Source organism: Haemaphysalis longicornis, unplaced genomic scaffold (assembly GCF_048455015.1).
Source record: "Haemaphysalis longicornis isolate Haplotype H1 unplaced genomic scaffold, Haemaphysalis longicornis Haplotype H1 scaffold_7, whole genome shotgun sequence".
In the NCBI taxonomy this organism is placed as follows: domain Eukaryota; kingdom Metazoa; phylum Arthropoda; class Arachnida; order Ixodida; family Ixodidae; genus Haemaphysalis; species Haemaphysalis longicornis.
In genome coordinates this window covers 158,376,025-158,395,610 of record NW_027526422.1, presented here as the reverse complement: position 1 = coordinate 158,395,610, position 19,586 = coordinate 158,376,025, and the positions used below count along the sequence as shown (strand labels likewise).

At 46.5% G+C, this 19,586-nt stretch overlaps 1 protein-coding gene across 1 annotated transcript in view; it reads left to right on the top strand.

The window, feature by feature from the left end:
- The first annotated feature begins 1,321 nt into the window (after positions 1-1,321).
- Positions 1,322-19,586, top strand: part of LOC144147169 (DIS3-like exonuclease 2) — a 101,975-nt gene continuing 83,710 nt past the window's right edge. The window contains exons 1-3 of the mRNA XM_077679239.1: positions 1,322-1,471; positions 14,611-14,894; positions 18,577-18,956. Of these exons, the coding sequence (XP_077535365.1) occupies positions 14,631-14,894; positions 18,577-18,956 (644 nt within the window). The 5' untranslated portion in view covers positions 1,322-1,471; positions 14,611-14,630. The remainder of the gene's footprint in view (positions 1,472-14,610; positions 14,895-18,576; positions 18,957-19,586) is intronic.

Sequence of the window (19,586 nt, the reverse complement as noted above, 5' to 3'; positions counted from 1 at the left end):
CCTCGGTCGCCGATGTCGATGATCGAAGCGATGATCCGATGAAATGGCGATTGCTGGCTCGTTGCCCGACGGCACATAGCCGACGACGGTCTACTCCAAGTAAACTCGAAATGTACGATATGTACATTTCGCAACCCGTGCGAAGCGTCGACTGAAGGCACACAAATCGTGCTGCTCATCTCATCTCTCAAAAATACAGCCGTTATCTTGACGTAGCTCTGACAAAAAGTGATAATACTCCCGAATCCTTGACACTTGCCAATCCACTGCTATCGTATGTCTATCCAACAATAAATGCTATTATCTTTCATATCACTGCAGCCTCTCAAAATCCCCGCTCATGTTCAAGCGATTAATCTTCGTTGTTTCAAACGCACATCTGCGGCCACACCCACGCATTCAACTTCCCGGCACTGCAGATAGTGATAACATTATGAAATGGTCTTCCAAACACAGTTGTTTCAATAACGGATCATACTGTCGTACGATCATTCCGCAACTCTATAATTCCTGGCACTGCCGATAGTGATAACATTATGAAATGGTCTTCCAAACACGGTTGTTTCAATAATGGATCATATACTGTCGTACATCATTCCGCAACTAAGTGCACCAGTAAAATGTTTCTTTGTGAATTTGTGCGTCTATACTGCCTCGCTTCTTTCCTTCCTTACCCTAGAAATTGCCTTTTTTTTTACTACACGCTTTGTTTCCCTTTTTGTGTTGCTTCCATTAATTTTGTTTCATTGCTTCAATCAACTAGTCCTCCCATCGTGTTCAAATGCGAACCTGAAGGAACATGAACAAATAAATGAATACATGAATAATTTTTCACGATCAAAAAATATTTTTTGATCGTGAAAAATTATTCATGTATTCATTTATTTGTTCATATAAAATTGTACATCCAATTTTCGCTAAGCGACACTTGTACTCACATTTTACTCTAAACTCTATACTCTTCTGCATCCATCTGTGATCGCTTTCGGATATCCGAAAGCGTACACTTTTCTGTACGGCAGTTTCTCATTGCGCAATTCGTCGACGTCGCGTGCTGTATCTTATTGCGTGGTCCCCGAAGAGCCGGCGTCGGCGGGGTTCGCTCGTATTATAGATTTTTTTTTTTTTTTGCTGCCTCTGCGCCCACAACTAACCTCAGTGGCGCGCAGCCTCGACCTTCGCGCGTTTCGATCGTGCGTTGTTGCCATGGAGGAAAGAAAATTTTCTTCCTCCATGGTTGTTGCCTACTGAGTGACCGAAAGCGAAACACGCCGAGCTTAGTCAGCGGCGGCAGAATCGCCATCGGCAGTAGCAACGCCCTCTCATCTTCTCGGCTTTGGTTCTTTCTCTCTCTCACCGCCATTCTGCCGGCTGCGGCGGCCCTCCTGACTCTCCTGCGTCGGCCATTTAATTGTGGCTTGTACAAGCGTAGTCACGTCTTCTGCGTCAGCCTCCGTAGAAACTGTACCAGGTAAGCATTCGCACTTACTCGAACCCCGGTGGAAACCTTCGGCAAGTAGTGGTAGCCGCTGACGCATCCCCGAAAAATCCGCCACAGAGCGCTGGCGGGTTTACGGTCACCCAAGCGGCTTCGATTTTTTGTGTTGTAGCAGCGGACGGCCGCATTTTTTTTTTTTTTTCTGCTGCCGACGAAGAAGTTGCTTGTATCTCCCATCATGTTTATCCGAGGGCATAACCGTTGCGCCCGCAATGTTCTAATTGAGTGCCGTAGCACGTTCGATTGTCTCTTGTAACCCATAAATGAGCCCGATAATCGCCCGATCGAAAAAGAGCACGCTAGCCGTCCCACATCTTCCGCCTTCAAAATCGGTTTCCCACGCCTCAGCAACTTTCTTTTCTTGGTTGCATCGTGCACGCAGTAGCAAGGCGTCTTCGCGAACTCGGCCGGCCCGCCGGCCGGGTCCGATAGCGAGGCGATCACCTTTCAAAACAGCTGTCGTCGTAACCTTGCCGTGGCGTCAGCGCCTTCGTTAGAGAAGAACAATAAAGGTTAAGGAGCTCCGTTGTCCGCCACTACGTCGATTGAACTTTGTTTCGACGCCGCATCAGCGCGTACGGTTGGTGGCGAAGCGAAGGGGACATCGTGATGCAGTCCTGCAGTCCCCTCCATCCCGGAAGAGCGGCCCACACGGCTTGGCCCCCGAACTTGCCGAATCGATTGACGTTCACAAGGCCACGCTTTGACGAGAGCGGGGCGCCTAGTAGTAGTGATACAGCGTGGCGTTCACTGCTTTTTGTTTTGTTTTCAAGATCTTGCCCTTTTTCTTGATGGCAGACACTGTACTTTTCGGATCGCGTATTTTAGAGAGGACCTTATGCGGCACTTCCATGGCCGATCTGTTCCGTCGTCTGCTGTGCGTGGCGTTCGTTTCTCTTGAAGACCGGCTTGTGCGAATTTTACGTCTTCGTTGGTTGGTCAGTCTGTTTAAATTCGGGGAACCGTGAAGCCGAAAGTGGCAAATTTTTGGGGCTTTAAACATGGCTGCCTAAAAACAAGGTTCGAAGGACACATCTAAATTCTCTCGCTGTTCTTTTTCCGTATGATTTTACGTTTTTACCAGCTGTCGTCTTTTCTTTCTCTAAAGGAGCTCGTGGCGGAATGGTGCTGGTCGTAGACAATACGAAGAACATTTTAAGTTGAAACGTTTGCAAGTCATTCATACCAGTGCAGGGGGCAATGGTCGGAAGATGGAGGTAAATTGATTTAAAAGCTGAAACGACATTGAGTAGCTGCTAAAAGAGTAGGTGTGGCTCTGTGTTTCCCTTTCTGTGAAGATTTTGATTGACTCCTGCTTGAGCCGAGCTTTGGTTAGAATTCTTGGTTGTTGCTACGGTTTTTATCCCGCCCACGTTTTTTTTTTTTTTCGTTCATGCTGTACAGCACAGGAAGCAGCTAGGATACTCGGAGAAGAGGAATACTTACGTTGACACCATGAATTTTGGTCAATGAATTCGCATCTCAAAGCCTGGAAGGTTGCAATAGCTGTGTTAAGGAGAGCATAGCAAAAACGCAAGTCTCTGGAGGGTTTTCCTTTCCTTTGCAACTTGTTCTCGCGCATTATAGCACTTTCTTCTTAATGTAGTGGCTGGCATAAATTTTTTGTGTGGCGATGCATCCTTTTGCTTTTTTATGGTTTTCACATTGGGGCCTGTGCTAATGTGTGTTGTGCAGTGTGGATATGCACAGCATTGCGCTAAGGCAAAGGTTTCTCTGATAAGGCAATTGCTGTCTACGAACCAGCGGGAACGGTTATAAAGAGTGCTGATGTTCATAAAGCCGTTGTCTTCTTCGAAAATTTTCTGGTTCCAAAGAGTGACATAAAAACTGTCTGGGCGAGTCAAAACGGTATTACTTTATGCTCTGAAGTCGAGAATGTGGTGGAATTCCATTTGACCGGGAAGGTACATAAAACAAAAAAGAGATGCTAACCAGTCCGAAACATCGTTCTCGATGCTTCATCGTCTTATGCGGAGACCTTCACAATGAATACATCAGAAATGGTTAATTTAAATTGGCTTAAGTTATCACTGCAAAGAGTAGATCGGGTTTACATATCCGTCGTTATGATTAACCATGATTAGGAATTCCAGGCATAGCTGTAAAGCTGCCAATTTTTCTGCTGTGTCGATCTTGCTGTTCTTGCAGTTTTCTGTTGCAAGGAGAGGGATGAAGGCAAATATTTGGTCAGGCATGTAATGAATATTAACAGCTTAAAGGTTTTCTAGTACAGTAAAAGCTTGTAATTCGAGCTCCGAGGGGACCTCACCTTAATTCGATTTATTGAAAGTTCGAACTGACGAAAGCGAAGCACAAAAGACGTACAGTGCAGTTGTGCAGCACTAGAGCATGTCAGCAATTGGTTGCTTTAAAAATTCCGGGATTGAATCCTGCTTTCTATGCTTGAAGGCGAAAGCTAGCACTTTTACCTCTAACAAGTGAATGTAGTGAAAGGCCTTCTTTTCGCGACCTCCAAAAACAAAGAAGAGACAGGTAGCATTCCATCTGTTCAGTCATCATTTCTGAGCGATGGACGCACTGGGGCTTTGTCCGCCACTTCCTCGTGGTCAATGGCAGCGTGAGGTCGTATGCTTCTGACCTCAGAAACGATTCCATGTTTCAGTTCGCCCCACACCCTCAACTCGTGCCAGCATCGACGTAGTCTACAAAGACACTGTTTCCAAAACGTCTGCTATGGGGTTTTAGATTTATTTTACCCGATCGAACTTGTCTCTCCGTTTCTCTTCTTTCCGAAGGTGACGTAACCTTGTGATAGGCAGCGGGGTCGTTTCTCTGGCCGTGCGCTGTGCCCCAAGCTGCGGGTGCAGTGGCACGTAGTTTGAATTATCCGTGGTGGAGGCCATTCGCGTTCGAGTTGAACGGGCTTTTCAATAGATCGACTTCTATGAAGGCTTGGCCGGACCAATTGTACTGTTTGAATTGAATTGAACTTCAATTAAATATTTGAAGTTCAAATTAACGAACTTTTATTGTACTCGTACAAGAACACATAAAATAAGCGCTCGGCTTGTTGCAAAAGCCAACAATAGCTAGCTGGCTATTATGGGTGTGGGGCAGAGATAAAATGAGGACCTATTGTTACCTCTGCGGTGCAAACAAATGGGGAGCTATTGTTAGCTCTTGGGGAGGTTCAAATCAGAGATTTATTATGCGTTTGTGTGGAATTAGCGGCATTCAGCTTGTACAGGGCATGACTCACGTCAGTGCAATCTTTCTTGAAAAATAAAATTCATATGGCAACTGGTGTGGCCTGGATGGGAAGTACCCATGCTCTACTGATGGGTGGGTGGAGCAATGCCAAATAATTAGTCTACTTTGGGGAATAGAGTACAACTGCAGGTTTTTCTATACAGGTATTGGGGCCTCGTATAAGATTGAGATTTATTTCTGTGATAACATTTTCCAACTGGAAACAGCAACATGCTTACACACAAAAAAATAAAAAAAATTGGTGGAGCCTGCACTAGGGGTGCAAGGCTGGAGAAACAGCAAAACTTGTGGCCCCTCTCACTTCGTCGGAGACCTGTCTGTTGCCCTTACATGGATTTCCGAACTTGCTACTGAAAATTCTTCATGACTGGCAGGTGAGGATCGCTTTGTCTGCAGTCTTTTACGTCTCTCCCAAAGTGGACCGCATTAGCACACGCTAGAACCCGTGGCAACCGTCTTCATGAACTCGGTGTCTGTAGCGCGAACCCGGCATGGCCGTTCCCTACTTCAGGCACAAACGCATGTGAACTGATGAGGACAGCATGCAAGGGATCGCGCCATGAATACTGGGCAGAGTGTTCTCGAAGGTTGAGCTAGCTGATGCTGGGTGCTCTTCGTGATTGCCAGAGATGGGAAGGCTCGGTGTTTGTTCTTCGTATTTTTTTGCGAGCTCCGCTCGTGTCGCAAACCCACGTGCAAGCCTGGACGACGCCGGGCGCTCCTCACGAGGTGCAGGCTCACATGTGCTCGACTAGACTGGGTGTTCTAGTAATGCTCCATGCATAACTGAAAGGTTAAACAGCTCCACTCTTAGAAGAATGTAGCGTTGCTAGTCCAGACCATATACTCGCACACAGCCCATATCTGTGTGGCAGTTCGCCCAAGAATGGCAAGGGTAGTTTCTTATTCGGTACACGTGAAGGGTCGTTTGATGTAAACAAAACTGCTTCAGATTTATATACGCACGCTCGTACACATTTCGCTTGCAGGTGCCGGTCATTGACCAAGGTTGGTGGACCCTGCTGGCCACATAATGCAGACTTTCTTGCTTGCCTAGTTTCCACGTTTTATCTGCTAGACAACTTTTTTTCTTAAAGAAAGGGAAGCATTCATTTTTCTTTTTTATAAGTCTGAAATTTTTTTTAAAGCAAATTGAGTAGGCAGTACAGTTTCGCACTGCCAATCATTTCTTTGATTTCTGTTTGTGATGCACATTGAGTCAGGTATTTTGTGACAGTTGGAGCTATGCTGCCTATTGGGATGGCTGGTATAAGGATCTGGGGCATTTTCCACTTGACAGCTTCAATTTGAGAATGCATTTTGGGAAGATGACTGCCACGTCCTTGGTATGTTGGTGCTGGATGGAGAAAAAGATGGCTCCTGTTCCACAAGCGGCGATGTTTAAAGGGGGAAAGTTGAGATGTTAGCCCTGAAAACAGGTTCCTATTATGTGTCCTAAAAAACGGGAGCCACAAAAAGCTTGCACATATTGCACTAATACAGCTAGCCCCTCAAAGGCAGGTGTGGTGTCCCCAAAGTGGTAAAGCCTTTTTTGTACGATTTTCGTTTAACTTGGACTTGCATGCGTCTTATTCGCCATTGTCATTCTGCTGTGTGTGTTGTCACTTGCAGTGGGGCCCCCTTATTCCCCAGACACATCTCCAATATCCCGATGTGGCTGCACCCCATGAAATGGGCAAGAGAGAGAGAATAAACTTTATTTATTAAGAAAAAAAAAATAAAATGGAGTCTTTGGGATGGTTTCCTTAGTCCAGGACGCCTTGAGCTCGGGCCGCGTCCACAGCCCTCTCGACCAGCTGATGCTGATCCTCAAGGGTGGAGCTGGCTGAGGCTCTCTCCCAAAGCTCGTGGGTGGGGTAGGGATTGGGGCGGGGAAGAGAGGCTTGGTCACAGCCTCCTACAAAGGGGCTCTTCGATTTACCGTCCCGGACTCACCGCGGATAGCCCGCGGGTAGTCCGAGGATCCCCCGAAGCCATAGGGATACATGGGAAAATCGAATGCCGGACTGCTTCTCGGGGAGTCCGCGGTGAGTCCGAGACTGTAAATCGAAGAGCCCCAAAGTGATAGAGTGTCCCGGGGGCTGGACTCGTTACACCAACATCTTGATGTGGCTGCACCCCATGAAATGGGCACAGTGGGGCAAACCTCATTACACCAGCATCCCGATGTGGCTGCAACCCATGAAATGGGCACAGCATGGCAGAACTCAATTACACCAACATCCCAATGTGGCTGCACCATGTAAAACGGGCATAGCACGGTGTAACTGATTACACCGACATCCCAATGTGGCTGCACCCCATGAAATGGACCAAGACGCGAAACTCATTACACCACCACCCTGATGTGGCTGCAACCCATGAAAGGGGCGTAGCATGGCAGAACTCATTACACCAACATCCTGATGTGGCTGCGACCCATGAATTGGGGAAAAACTTACTTTGTTAATGCAGGCACGGCATGGCAGAACTCGTTACACCAACAAATTCGGTACTGCATTGGAAACACCTTTTTCTTGGCTTGCATGTGCCTAATGGGACTGGCTTGCTATATGAAGGAATGGGCAGGGTTCAAATTTTCATTGTGCATCCCCTTGTTTTGAGCTTTTAACTGCGGGGGGGGAAAACAGTTCTTTGCAGTGCTGGCAAGTCGGCCTGTCAGACGATCGAAGCATCACCTGCTTTCAGTGCCTGGCAAGGACCAAAGCTGAGCCACTGTAAGAGCTCAGCAGAGTTTAAAAGCGCATGCATTGCTGGGGGGCAGTCATATGGGAGGATCTGAACATGAGTGATCTGAACTGTCTCGCGCTATTTTCCTGGTTGTGGTTAGTAGAACAAGTATAATTAAAATAAAGCCATGTCTGAAACTGTCAAACCTAACTGAATATTTTTAGTTAGTATGTTGTAGACTGGGCGAGGACATGCTGAGTACCAAATTTTTTTCCAAGACGGCTTTGAATATGTTAAATTCAACACTGGAAAATTTTCAAGCTCATAGGCACGGCACCATTCAGCTGCCAATGCAAGGACACATTGGCATTGACTGAATGAATGATTGAGATATTTCTCATTGTGTTCCGAAAAGCAGTGCGAGGACATGCCAAGCCATGCGAGCCTTGACTCTCCCAGCCAGTCAATTGAATGGAGTGCATTGAGCTTAGTTAAGCTTTAATGCAACCACACAATAGAATTGTCGCACAAAGTGCTACTTTCTGACACTCAATATTTTCATAATTTCAAATTATTTAAAATTGAAAAATTGGCTCAGTTCACACTTATGAACTTTTGCTTTAGGCTTACCTAGTTTCTGGATGAACCAAATGTTAGAATGATATGAGATGGTCCTCACCACCGTTATTGACTGTTTACTTTCTTACTTTAATTATATTTATTTTTGAAATTCTTAGTTGAAGTTATGCAAACCACTTGAAAAAGACTCCAGGTATGGCCTACTCATTCCAGGCTTTAAATTGGCAAGCAAAGTAGAAGACGTTTGCTACACACTGCCTTGTCCCATGAAGGGCCTTCTGTGTGCGCTCGTGCATGTATGTGTACATAAACACATGCGCACACATGGGATTCATAAAGGGGGAAGTAACAATTGTGTTCTGGTTAAGGACACCAAGCACACGTCTGCAAGCACACGTATATAGGGTGGCAAGAAATATTTGACTCTGAAATTCATATAAAAAATAAAGCAAATAAGTCCAAAGAAACAAGTAACTAGTGGAGAGTGTAGAGCGTGCATTTGGAAGTGTGCTCGTGTATCTTGCTAGCCTCCCATGTTCATGGGTTATAGTTAGTGCTTACCCACATAAATGAAGCACTTTTTAGTTGAGACAAGTCTATTCTTTCCGTAACCATATGGACATTGTTGCTGCTCATTTTATGCATAGTTTTCTACTGACTGGTTGTAGATAAAATATGGAGATGCCACTTTCATTTTCAGTTTTCTTTTATGTGCTGTGACTGTTCAAAGTTGTGTGTGGGTGTGTTGAAGGTGACCAGATAGTGCATGCTGTTCTAAGAAGAAAAAAAACGAGAGGAGAGATGTGCTGAGATAAGGGATAGAGAGGCATTCACAAAACGCAGCTTGGGCAGCATTTTTAGTGAAAATCATGGCTGCCTTCCTTATCAGGGAAAGTGTGAATTGTGCACTCTTGTAGAGCTGAGTGTGAAAAGCGGCAATACTTGCATCAGCGCACTGCTATTTGCTTACAGAAATAAATTGTGCTTATCTGATAACCTTAGGTGTGTGAAGAAGTGGTAGCAGTTGCATCAATATGCAGCTATTCATTCATGAAAATACACGTTACAGCTTGTGCTACAGCAGTTTTCCAGACCCCTTTTGACCTGTCAACTGCTGTGGGGGCTGCATGGTTGTCGTTTGTATTAGAACTGTGATGGTCAGCAAATGGAATGAAGCTTGGCTCTTTTGTAAAGTCTTTGTTTTCGGTGTGCAAATACTGAATACAGCTCCCAGATCAAGTAGCGAATCAAATCCAGAAAAGAGTGCCAAATATTGAATGCCGTGTTGAATAGCCAGAAATTTTATGTACCACAACCCCGAAAATATTTTTTCTTTGTACGAGAAAACCTTCATTGGAGACTTGTTTCTAATAAGCTTGCCAGACATAGGCCGTTTTTCCTGGCGCAGGTAAGGTGTCATTGAAGTATGGCCATTTTTCATCACCAAAACGAATATTGCTTGCGTCTTAATTGTTTTGCAGGGTTTTGTACTTTTCGTTCCTCTTCCCTCCTAAATTTTAATGAAGGCCATAAAATTCTGCGGGCGTTAAACGGCACCTCTTGCACCATCATTGTATTGAAAAGAGGGGGACAAAGCCCATTCGGATTTGTGCTTGCCTCTCCCTAAATCATCCAGTGTCCAGGTTCGGTAATCGAATGTTTACCAATCTAATCAGTGTTTTTTTTTTTTTTTGTGAGTTAAACTTTACACCATACTTGTTACTCGCTGGTGGTTAAAATATGGCAGCCTTCGCAAACCTCTCACCCTGACATTCATACAATTATGTAAAGGCATTCCTCTCAAATCGAACTGCACTCAACATATTCAGCGACCTCCAGTTCCCGACCTACCAACTCCCATCCATCGGCACTCCTCAAGGTTCAGTACTGTCCTCCTCCTCTTTAATCTCCCGCTCTCCTGCTTCCTCCTATCCTCGACAGTATCCCTATGCGCTATAGGGAGCGTGCAACACCTAAAGAAGGCGTGCTACTTCACTGTGTTAGGGCCATCATTGGCCGCCCCGGCATCTCCCGATGGGATTGGCATGTCACAGCCTCCTACTAGACAGGTGTTTGTGAAGGTGAAGAATGCAGTCCAGTGAGCTGAATTTTCCCGTAATGATGGCTCTGGATTTTTTTTTTATTGGCAAAAATAAGGAAAAGGGCATGAAATTATTCAGCAGCAAGCACGTTTTCGATGCGTCTGGCTAATGCGGTTGCACACAGAACTGCACTGTCAAAGGCCACCGCATCCGTTAAGCAAACTCAAACCCTGTAAACAAGGAGTCTTACGCCGTTGCAATTAGGTTTTTGAACAGTTTTAAACTTTAGAGCGGTCTACATGTAATGAAGCTGCTTTAAGAAAGACCTGCCTGACATTAAAAACTTGGCAACAAGGAAGCATTAACACATGCTGGTTCATTTTTGCGCCCTGTGCACTTATGAACCAACACATGCTTATTTCAGAAAAACAGGACATGCTTGCGTTTTGAGGAAATTGTGTGAACATAAATTAACCGGTTCGTATTAATGACATTCTCAGCGCGGAAGGTGTTTACTACGAGTGGAAATAACCTTGAAAGAGGTGGCTGCTGTTGCTGCGTCCGCCGCGTGCACTGTGCAATAAAAATGAAATCAACGCTTCTCTACCACCGTACCTGTATTTCTCCAGGTGTGTGCACAAAACCTGTGCTTGCTATTCTGCCCAGCGCATTGCCCTTGAGCAAAGCACGGCGCAATAAACAGACCCCAGTACAGCTGGCAAGCGCTGTGGTTGAACGCTGTTTTCCTATTTTATGGGAATCACTGTCGATATTGCTGATCAGCAAATTGTTCTCATTGTAGCTGAAGCGAGTGACAAAAAAACGTGACAGATCCACTCCGCACTTCTGATTAAGTGCAGTTATATTAAAGAAAAAAAAATAAAACAGGTGAGGTAGCAATTTGAATTACTCAACAAAATGCGCACACATTAACACGTATAGGTGTTGATCGTAAAATCATTAACTGAAGGAAGTGACAAAGCTGCAATGGCTAAAGAAAACACTGCTGTGCACACAAAAAAAGGCGATATACTCGGGAACAAGTTAAGAATGGCAGCGGAAGTTGCCGCTGTGCCTCATCATCGGAGCCGGATGTTACTTACTCCGCGCGGCGCAAGTAGTGCATTACTGGGAATATTTTGAACATTGCACAAGCTGTTTCCGGGATTTTTCAGACTTGATATGCTTATAAACAACTGCAGCGATGACAAACAAACTACGTGAAAAAAGGGAGACGATATCACACATTCAAAGCAATCTTCTTTCAAAACGCGCACCCCCGTTGACATGTGGGTGCATCGCTTAGGCGGAGTGACACCGTACATGAGCTATTGCCGTTCTTAACTTGTTCCCGAGTATAGTATTAATGTTCGTAGTCGCCAACAAAATTTCTCATCTCCCCTGCTCGGAATGGCGGCTAACAAGATTCCCAAGTGAGAAAAATGATTATTTGATAAATAGCAAATACTGAAGCATATTTTTTGCTGATGTATAACTGTAAATATATCCTCTCGCTCTCCTCTTTCTCTTCTATCAATCTGTCACTCCCTTCTCTCACTTTCCACACCAGCAGGCTTTCCAGCACCCACACCTAGGCGTGACAAATTTCGCCTGCTGGTGGACTTTCCTTTCAATTCTCCGGACAATAAGTTCATTCCTTCATCGAAACTGAGTGGCAGTTTATAACTGGAGTCCCCAACTATCCGAGGCGTTTTTCGTTAGGTCACTGGAAATATCGTAGTCATGTTTGAAGGAAATCTTGGATTCATCGGTTGTTTGTCACCAGTGAAATGAGCACTGCATGTTCTTGTCCTCTTCACCGGCTGCCATTCGGTTTCATCAACACGTTTAAAAAAGAACAATTGAAACCTGTCTTCTGTGCACGAACATACAATGAAAAGTAAATAAGCACTTCCTTCACGCGATGCACACTGTGTGTCCATCGTGTTCACTGGTTAAGATGGGATGAACATGCTAAAAATCGAAATAACTTCATTTCTGGAAGAGGATTAGAGTATTTGCACAGTTCGCAATGTAGCACTTCTTGTGCACACGGCGAAGGCACCATCTCGGCGTAATTACTTCATTTCTGGAAGAGGATTCGAGTATTTGCGCAGTTCGCAATGTAGCACTTCTTGTGCACACGGCGAAGGCACCGTCTCGGCATAATTACTTTAGCGCTGTCTGCTCGACTGCCCACCACGTAGTTTAGAAAGCACCCATGAGAAGGCGCCGATGTTCTGTCACGCACTCCCTATAGTATGTACACTGATATTATCACCCTTGGGGTAACTGGTGGTAGCGACACGAACGTAGAAGCAACACTTCAAGCAAGAGTCTCAGTGGTACAATAGGGTAGCCCAGGAGGCTGGTCTAACATGCTCGTTATCAAAATCCGAACTCCCCAAGTCTTGGAACTACCATGCCTGCACTCTGCAGTCGCAAATGCTGGCAAGAAATGCCTCGGGTTGCTTAACCAGCAAGAACGAAAATGTTCACTGGATTGGGAGTTCTTCTGCGTCTGTACCCTTTTGAATATGCGGTGTTGCCCCCACAAGCCTGTTTGAAGGTCCGCTTTCGCATCAAGTTGGAATAGTCGACAGCAATGAGATTGCGGCAGCTGTGGAGGGAGAATCGCTTTTTGTGACCAGTAGTGACACACTTTATGAAAAGGCCATGTTAAAGGCCAGAGCTGACTGTCGACAGCACTTTTGTAAGCTGCCAAGTTTAAATAAAAGGTTAGCCCGTGGATACCTTGTTCAGTATGTGCGCGGTCAATTTATTGGTAGGTGTGTAAATGCAGGCACCCTCATATGTCCTTTCGATGAACGGTGTAAGGCTGGTGTTTTAGAAGCCGCATCACTGTGTTTTCGTTCTGCATTCGTGGGCTTCTAATCCCACCTGCAGTGTTCTTCACTATGGGACCCCTGCCTGTATTCTAATGCTATTTTATTTCATCTGTTTGTATAATAAAGTGAAACTGAAACTGAACTGTAGAGTCGGGATTAATCTTTATACAATTTTTGTGACGAGCTTTTGTGAAGTGTCGTATTTGAGGGCGAAACAATGGGAATTTGGAGAAGATTCGGGGTTCTCGTGTGCTAAGGTCATTATAAAACTTGTACGCTGTCATTATAAAACTTGTACGCAGGCTCAGCGGTTATTTTTAGAATTTGATTTTAGTGGCTAATGGTAAAAACAAAGTGTGGCTCCCACTGTCGCGAGCATATTCACAGGAAGTGCCAATATTTGAGCAAAATTGCGAGTCGTGTTATTTGGAGGCTAACTATTCAAATCTTATTTGTATAGTATTTGAGCTTCTGCATGAAGCTAGCTTAAATAATTGGAAAATTTCACACGATTTGCTATAAAGCGCACACATTGTAACGTAGTGCGGATGCATTTTCAAAGGGCACATTCTTACCATAGAAATTGCAACATATTTGCACCATACATCATGGAGCGAGGCTGTGTTCGCAACACTGGGAATTGAGCCCATCATATACAATGCTTAATAAAACTTGTTGCTGGGCTAGTGCACTGGGCCGGTAAATATTTCATGTTCACATTGTGCTGAATCATTTGAGATCCTTTGTTCTGATGCATGCACACACTGAGATAATGTCAATTGACCAATTTTAGGGGAAACACCCAAGGTGGAGTCAAATAAGTTCATGCGAAGGGAAAATTTGACATTCGCTTGAAACGCGACAGTGCGGGGTTCAAATCCTGGGCCAGGGTGAATGAATATTTCAACTGTTAAGGCGAATGTGCAATTTATATGTATGTATAGTTTCGTGCCTACTTGACAAAAGACACAAACCTTGTTTGATGAAGTGATGTTTAATTGCTGGTCATGAAACCCCTGGGGTATGCACTATCCAGTCTGTCATCATCCTAAGGGTCCGGTTATCATGCTGCAGTGCGTTACTGCCCAGTTCTTGTAGCAATATATATATTGTCATAGGACAATCTGGGGGCTTCGAGGTCCCACATTCGGGGTGACGCCAGACGGTTAAGTAGTGCCCAGTCAAGGTGGTGCGAATGGCAGCTGGCCGAGGAGTAAGAGGACTATGACCCTTCTCTGGCAAGGAACAACGCAACATGCTCTCTCTCTCTCTCTCTCTCTCTCTCTCTCTCTCTCTCTCTCTCTCTCTCTCTCTCTCTCTCTCTCTCTCACTCTCTCACTCACTCACTCACTGCAAAGACTGCCGCTACCCCTAATGCAAATGTGCTGCAAGTGTACTGTATTTACTTCTTAATGCTATCACACATACATACATACATGCGTACATACATATACACATACATAGACACACACACTCACACATACATACATACAATACATACGTACATACTTACCTATTTTCCATGCCACTTGGCATCTGCAGGTTGCTCCCAGCACTACTGAGCCTTTTACGGGCATCATGTTGTGGGCAGTGAGCTCCAGTGATGAAAAGTGTGTCATCACGGTCAGAAGTGTGGGGGTAGTGGGGAAGGGGGAAGCTTGCTGGAGCCCTCCTTTATGCCATGCCCGTTCCCGTGCAGGTGGGGCCCATGAGTGTTGCATGGAGAGTGGACAGCAGCAGCAGGGCACCCAGGTGGAGGCAGCCCCTGGCCAGGCATCGACCACTTCGCTGCTGAGGGAGGAGCTCGGGCAGCTCAGCCTCGGGCCGGCCGATCCGGGAGGAGGGGAGGAGGGCCCTCCCGGAAGAAGCCCCGCACCGCCGCCCTCCGCTCCCTCCGGCCAACCGCAGTCTTCGGAGGGGGCCACCGCTGCGCCGGCCGTCAGGAGCAAGGGGGCTAAGCGGGGACAGGCCAAGAACACCAAGGTGAGGGGCACGGGGAGGGTGAACTGGGCAGGGCAGGGCCTCACGAGGAGCAGCTGGGGATTCCCTGTGTTGCGAGTAAGCACCTGGCTTTCAAGTAAGCCTAGCGTAAAGCTGGACCACCTAAAAGAGCGCCTCAGGGACTGACATGGAGCAAACTTGGCAGTGTGCACCGGTGGGCATGTAGTGTGTCAAGTGTGGTAGCAGACGGGAGATGCAAGGAAGGCCAGGGCCACGGCTGCCCGAAACGGGGACAACTCATTTAATGACAGAGTGAGTGGGTTTGTGAATGTGAAGATTGGCGCACACCCAGGGGGAGATTTAACTTCGAGCACCACATCTTCTGCCGTCCGTAGAGCGACTTGCAGTGGAGGAAAATTGGAATATGGAAATGAGGGACCCAGGCATCCAGGCTTTGGGGTGCTATGGAACAGGCGAGTTAGAATGGGGGACGCCGGATTGGGGGGTGAAGAAGCTGGTACCAGCTTGGCTCTGCCACGTGCCAACCTGCATGTCGTTCCCCTTTGTACGTTGTCATACTCTGATGGTTATAGTGAAGCTAGCTATCCTCCTGACATGCTTGAGTGTGTGGGCCTGAAGGCAGCACAGCGATTCTCTTCGTTGGGGTAGGGCAGCTGTTGGACACAGTCAGAGTAAGCACTGTGAGTGAACAGTGTGAATTCAGCATGTCATTATCAACTAGCAAGTGGCATAGAACATTTTGGACCGTTTTGTGCCCTGAAAGCAGAAGCGGGACTGGACACCACCGATGCCACAGGTGCTTGGTGACTACTCATAGCTGTCACAGTTGATGATGAGGAGGAGGAGGTCCCTGTTACACTGCAGCCCCATTGCGGCTGGGCAAAAGCACTTGGCAAAAGTTGAAGCTTCTAAAGGGACATTGAAGGCAAATAGCAAGTTGGGCTCAGATGAACATTCAATTGCCCCGAAACCTTTTCAGCGTTTATTCGGCGGCAAAAGATGCTTTAATTGCCGAGAAATTACCAGTTGAAGAATGGATTTCATTCCTCGTGCCATTTCATGATGTTTCGCATGATGTAAGCGGTTGCTGGGAGCGAGTGAGACAGCGGTGGGGTCTAGCAGGAAAACTAAAACCTACCCAGTGAACCATTGCGGCCACAGGAGCCGCTGGTCGCGCACTCAGCACATACAACAAAACAACTTGTGCGCCTACAGTCCGTTACCTGCCATTCTCTGTGCATATATCTTGGCGCCGCACGGGACGTGAGATCATGGTTAAACGAAGTTACTGTGTCGCATGGCTTTTTACTTTGCCTACAATACGTGTAGTGGACAGTGCAACCACAGTGAGAACGATGACAGAAGCACTCTTTCGATTTGCATTCTCGTTGTGGATAGTCGGGTTTTAGTCTCTTCGATGCACCCTGCTTAACAATGTGGTGCCATCTGTTAGTTTACATTGTAACAGCGTTCAGTGCTAAATTTTTTCCGTCCCGATCTAACGCTTATTGCGCCATCTGTTGAATGTTTTGCAAAGCGAGTTGCCTATTGCCCCATCTGCCAGGAGTGTGCCTAGAGCTTTTACGAACGCCAAAACTACCACTAAGAAACACTTTGGCACCAGTATAGAAGGAAACACGTGCGTAACATGATGCAAATATCATTTTACCTGTGTACGCACCATACTGGAAGCATAGCAGCATGTGTCAGCAGTTACGCCTCTTTTCGTCCGTTCAGTGGTAGGCCTAGGCACGGCGGGCCGACAGCGGACAGGTGCTATGAAACCTTTGAGTGACTTTTTTCATGGACAAAGGCTCTGCAGTATGGGCGCGTGATGCAACCACGACACTGGAGATAAAGCCATGTTTGTGAGTTGCGCGGAGTACTCGTGGACTGCTTCACTGTGTGGAGCAGCACTTACGTGCTTCTGCTAAAGCGGAAGGCTTACATAAAATGTCTGACAGCCAAATTCTATTAAGCAATTAGTGGTCTGCCCACTGGGCCCTAAAGAAACCGATCGCTCCGCATCGCAGCTGTCAGATGAACACGGGTGAAACGAAGATGACCACGTTCAGAGAGCAATTTATTGCCTTCAGCACTCGATGTTCAGGCCATAGTGAAGAAGTTCTTACGCAGTGCTTGGCATTTCTTGACCAAAGCGGGCTTTACGTGAAGCTCGTATGCTGACAGCACTAACAAGGCTTGCTCTTTTGCGTTTGTGTGCGCCTGCGTGCCTCCGCAGGACATCAATGGAATCCATCACTTCGGTGGCTGTCGGTTTCACCGACACCTTCTCAGGCTCTTGTTCGGAACACTTTTCTTTCCCTTGGAGTGCTCATGCTGCTTACAAGAATCACTTAATGATGCACGAACAAAATATTAATGTGGTTATCAGCGAGCACAACCTAGAGTAGCGGCACCGTGAGCAATGAGGCGTAGAGAAAAACACTTGAAGGAGGCGTTGGCAGTCTAAGCACAGAGGGCGCTGGCGTACGCAGCGATGGAGACGTCAAAACGGTGGACGCACTATTAAGCCGTCTATGACAGCTAGCAGTTTGAGCAGCTTCTTTCATCACTTTGAATTGTTGTCAACCGTAGCTTTCGCGGTTTTTCTTCATTTCAGTCTTTTGAGAGTTGATGCGAGTACTGAATGTCTCAATGTAGGCTCTGAGAAGCAAAATAAAACGTGCCTCGACCAGAATCTCATTCTTGCTTTCTTGCCGTTACTTTGTTAAATCGGAAGTGCCGCACGAAATTACTTTGTAAAATCAGGATAAAAATACATGCATTTAGCACAATTTTGATAGAAAATTTGAAAAAATTCGTTATATCGCGAATTTCGTTAAATCGAGATTCGTTATATTGAAGTTCAACTGTCTAGACAGTCGATGGAGATGGCTTCTGCCTGACATCTTTTTCTTTTTGCATGTGATTTTGTGTTTGCACTGGGGGTGGCCTCTGACGTTTTGTTCCTCACAAAAGCAAGCGGTTGTAATCTCCCCAGCAATATTAGTAATGATGCACACTTACTTGTGTGGATTGGTTTCCTATTCAATTACAAAATATAGGCATTAGCTCTAGTCCATTCGGTTCCCACTTTGCTTGCTGTGTAAAACGTGAGTGGTTGTGAGAGGTTTGTTGGGAAAAATTGGTCAGGGTTCTTTAATGGATGTGTCGGACCTACTTCAGGGCATTCATGCTAGCTGGCTTGTGTATAGGGGATGTAGGTCATTACCCTAGAGGCATTTGTTAGTGCAGGACTGCACTGCTAGATTTTTTTTATGGAATATATGTGCCGAATGCACTTAATCCTACTGAGATTATCTGGGGTCTCAAAAATAATTTGTTTCTGGCAGAATTGTACTGTTGAGTTTAGTTATTGAGAGTTTTGATTGGAAAACCGCCTTTGGGCAGCTCCCAAGCTTAAAAAAGCAGGCACTAGATGCGGACCTGCATTGCTTTTGGCCTTTTATACACCATCATTGATTGTATTCTTTATCTTTTTTGTGTTGCGACATTACTGCATTGGGCATTTTTGAAAACTGCCTTTTTTGCCCACATTTAGCGGCAGTAAGCACAGCAAATCCACATCTCAATTATTTTTTTGCCAATGGAATTTCGATTGATAGAGTAGTTGAGACTCCCCACGAACTGCTGAGGATTGGCAAACAAGAGACGCTTCTTTTTCCCCGAACACCCACAGGCCAAGCGGCAGCAGTTGTGCCTGGCCACGTGCGAGCGGGGCCGCCTGTCTCTAAGTGACCCCAGCAACTTGCGTGCCAATGCCCACTCGTCGTCCTCCCCTCCTCCGGCCACTGGCCGGTCGCCGCTGGCTGGCCGCCACAATGCGGCCGCCACTCCCCTGAGTGCCAGCCCCCTGTCGTCCTCCTCCGGGGGCTGTGGTGGTGCGGCCTCGTGGGGGGGCAGCCCCCGGGACCGGGCGGGATCCGACCCCCGCAGCGCGGCCACTACTAGCGGTCATCACGGCAGCGGTGTTGCTTCCTTCTTGTCGCCGGGACTGAAGGCGCAGCACGCCGCTCATCGCTGCAAACGCACGGGCGGAGGTCCGCCGCCGGGCAGCAGGTGAGCACACGTACAGTCGCGATCGATTTGAAGGTGAATGCAGGAGAATCAGCCGGTGTACCTTTCAAGCTGCATGGCAGCCGATTTTGGAATTGTTAAGATAAAGTTTGCCCTACCTCCCCTTCACCTCCTACGCTCTTCTGGGCTACAACCGTCGCCCCCATGACTACTTTTTTTTTTTTTTTCATTTCTTTCTCCTCCATGGCAAGCATATTGTCACAAGAAGACGATGACCACCAAAATGTTACAGGACGGCTGGACAGACGTCATGAACGATGACAGTCGAACGATATATTTACAGCTTATTTGCATGGCGGCCAAGCCAGAGCCCCCGAAGGCAGTGCACACCCACAGATGTTCTTCATCGTCGTAGGCTGCGATGACAGGGCCACGCTGCATTGCCCTCTTCATCATCTTCTCGTGACAATATATGTTCATCGTGGCCTCATATTTAGGCAAGCAATAGTGCCTGTGTGCGAAGGGTGACAAGCTTTTTTATTGTTACTGTTGTAACTGCGCAATAACGTTGCAATTTATTGCGTGAATTCGATGTTAACAGAAGAGTACGACATGTGGTCCTGTTTCCTGGCACGGAAAGAAAGAACGAAAAGCTGAGACCTGCTGGAAGGG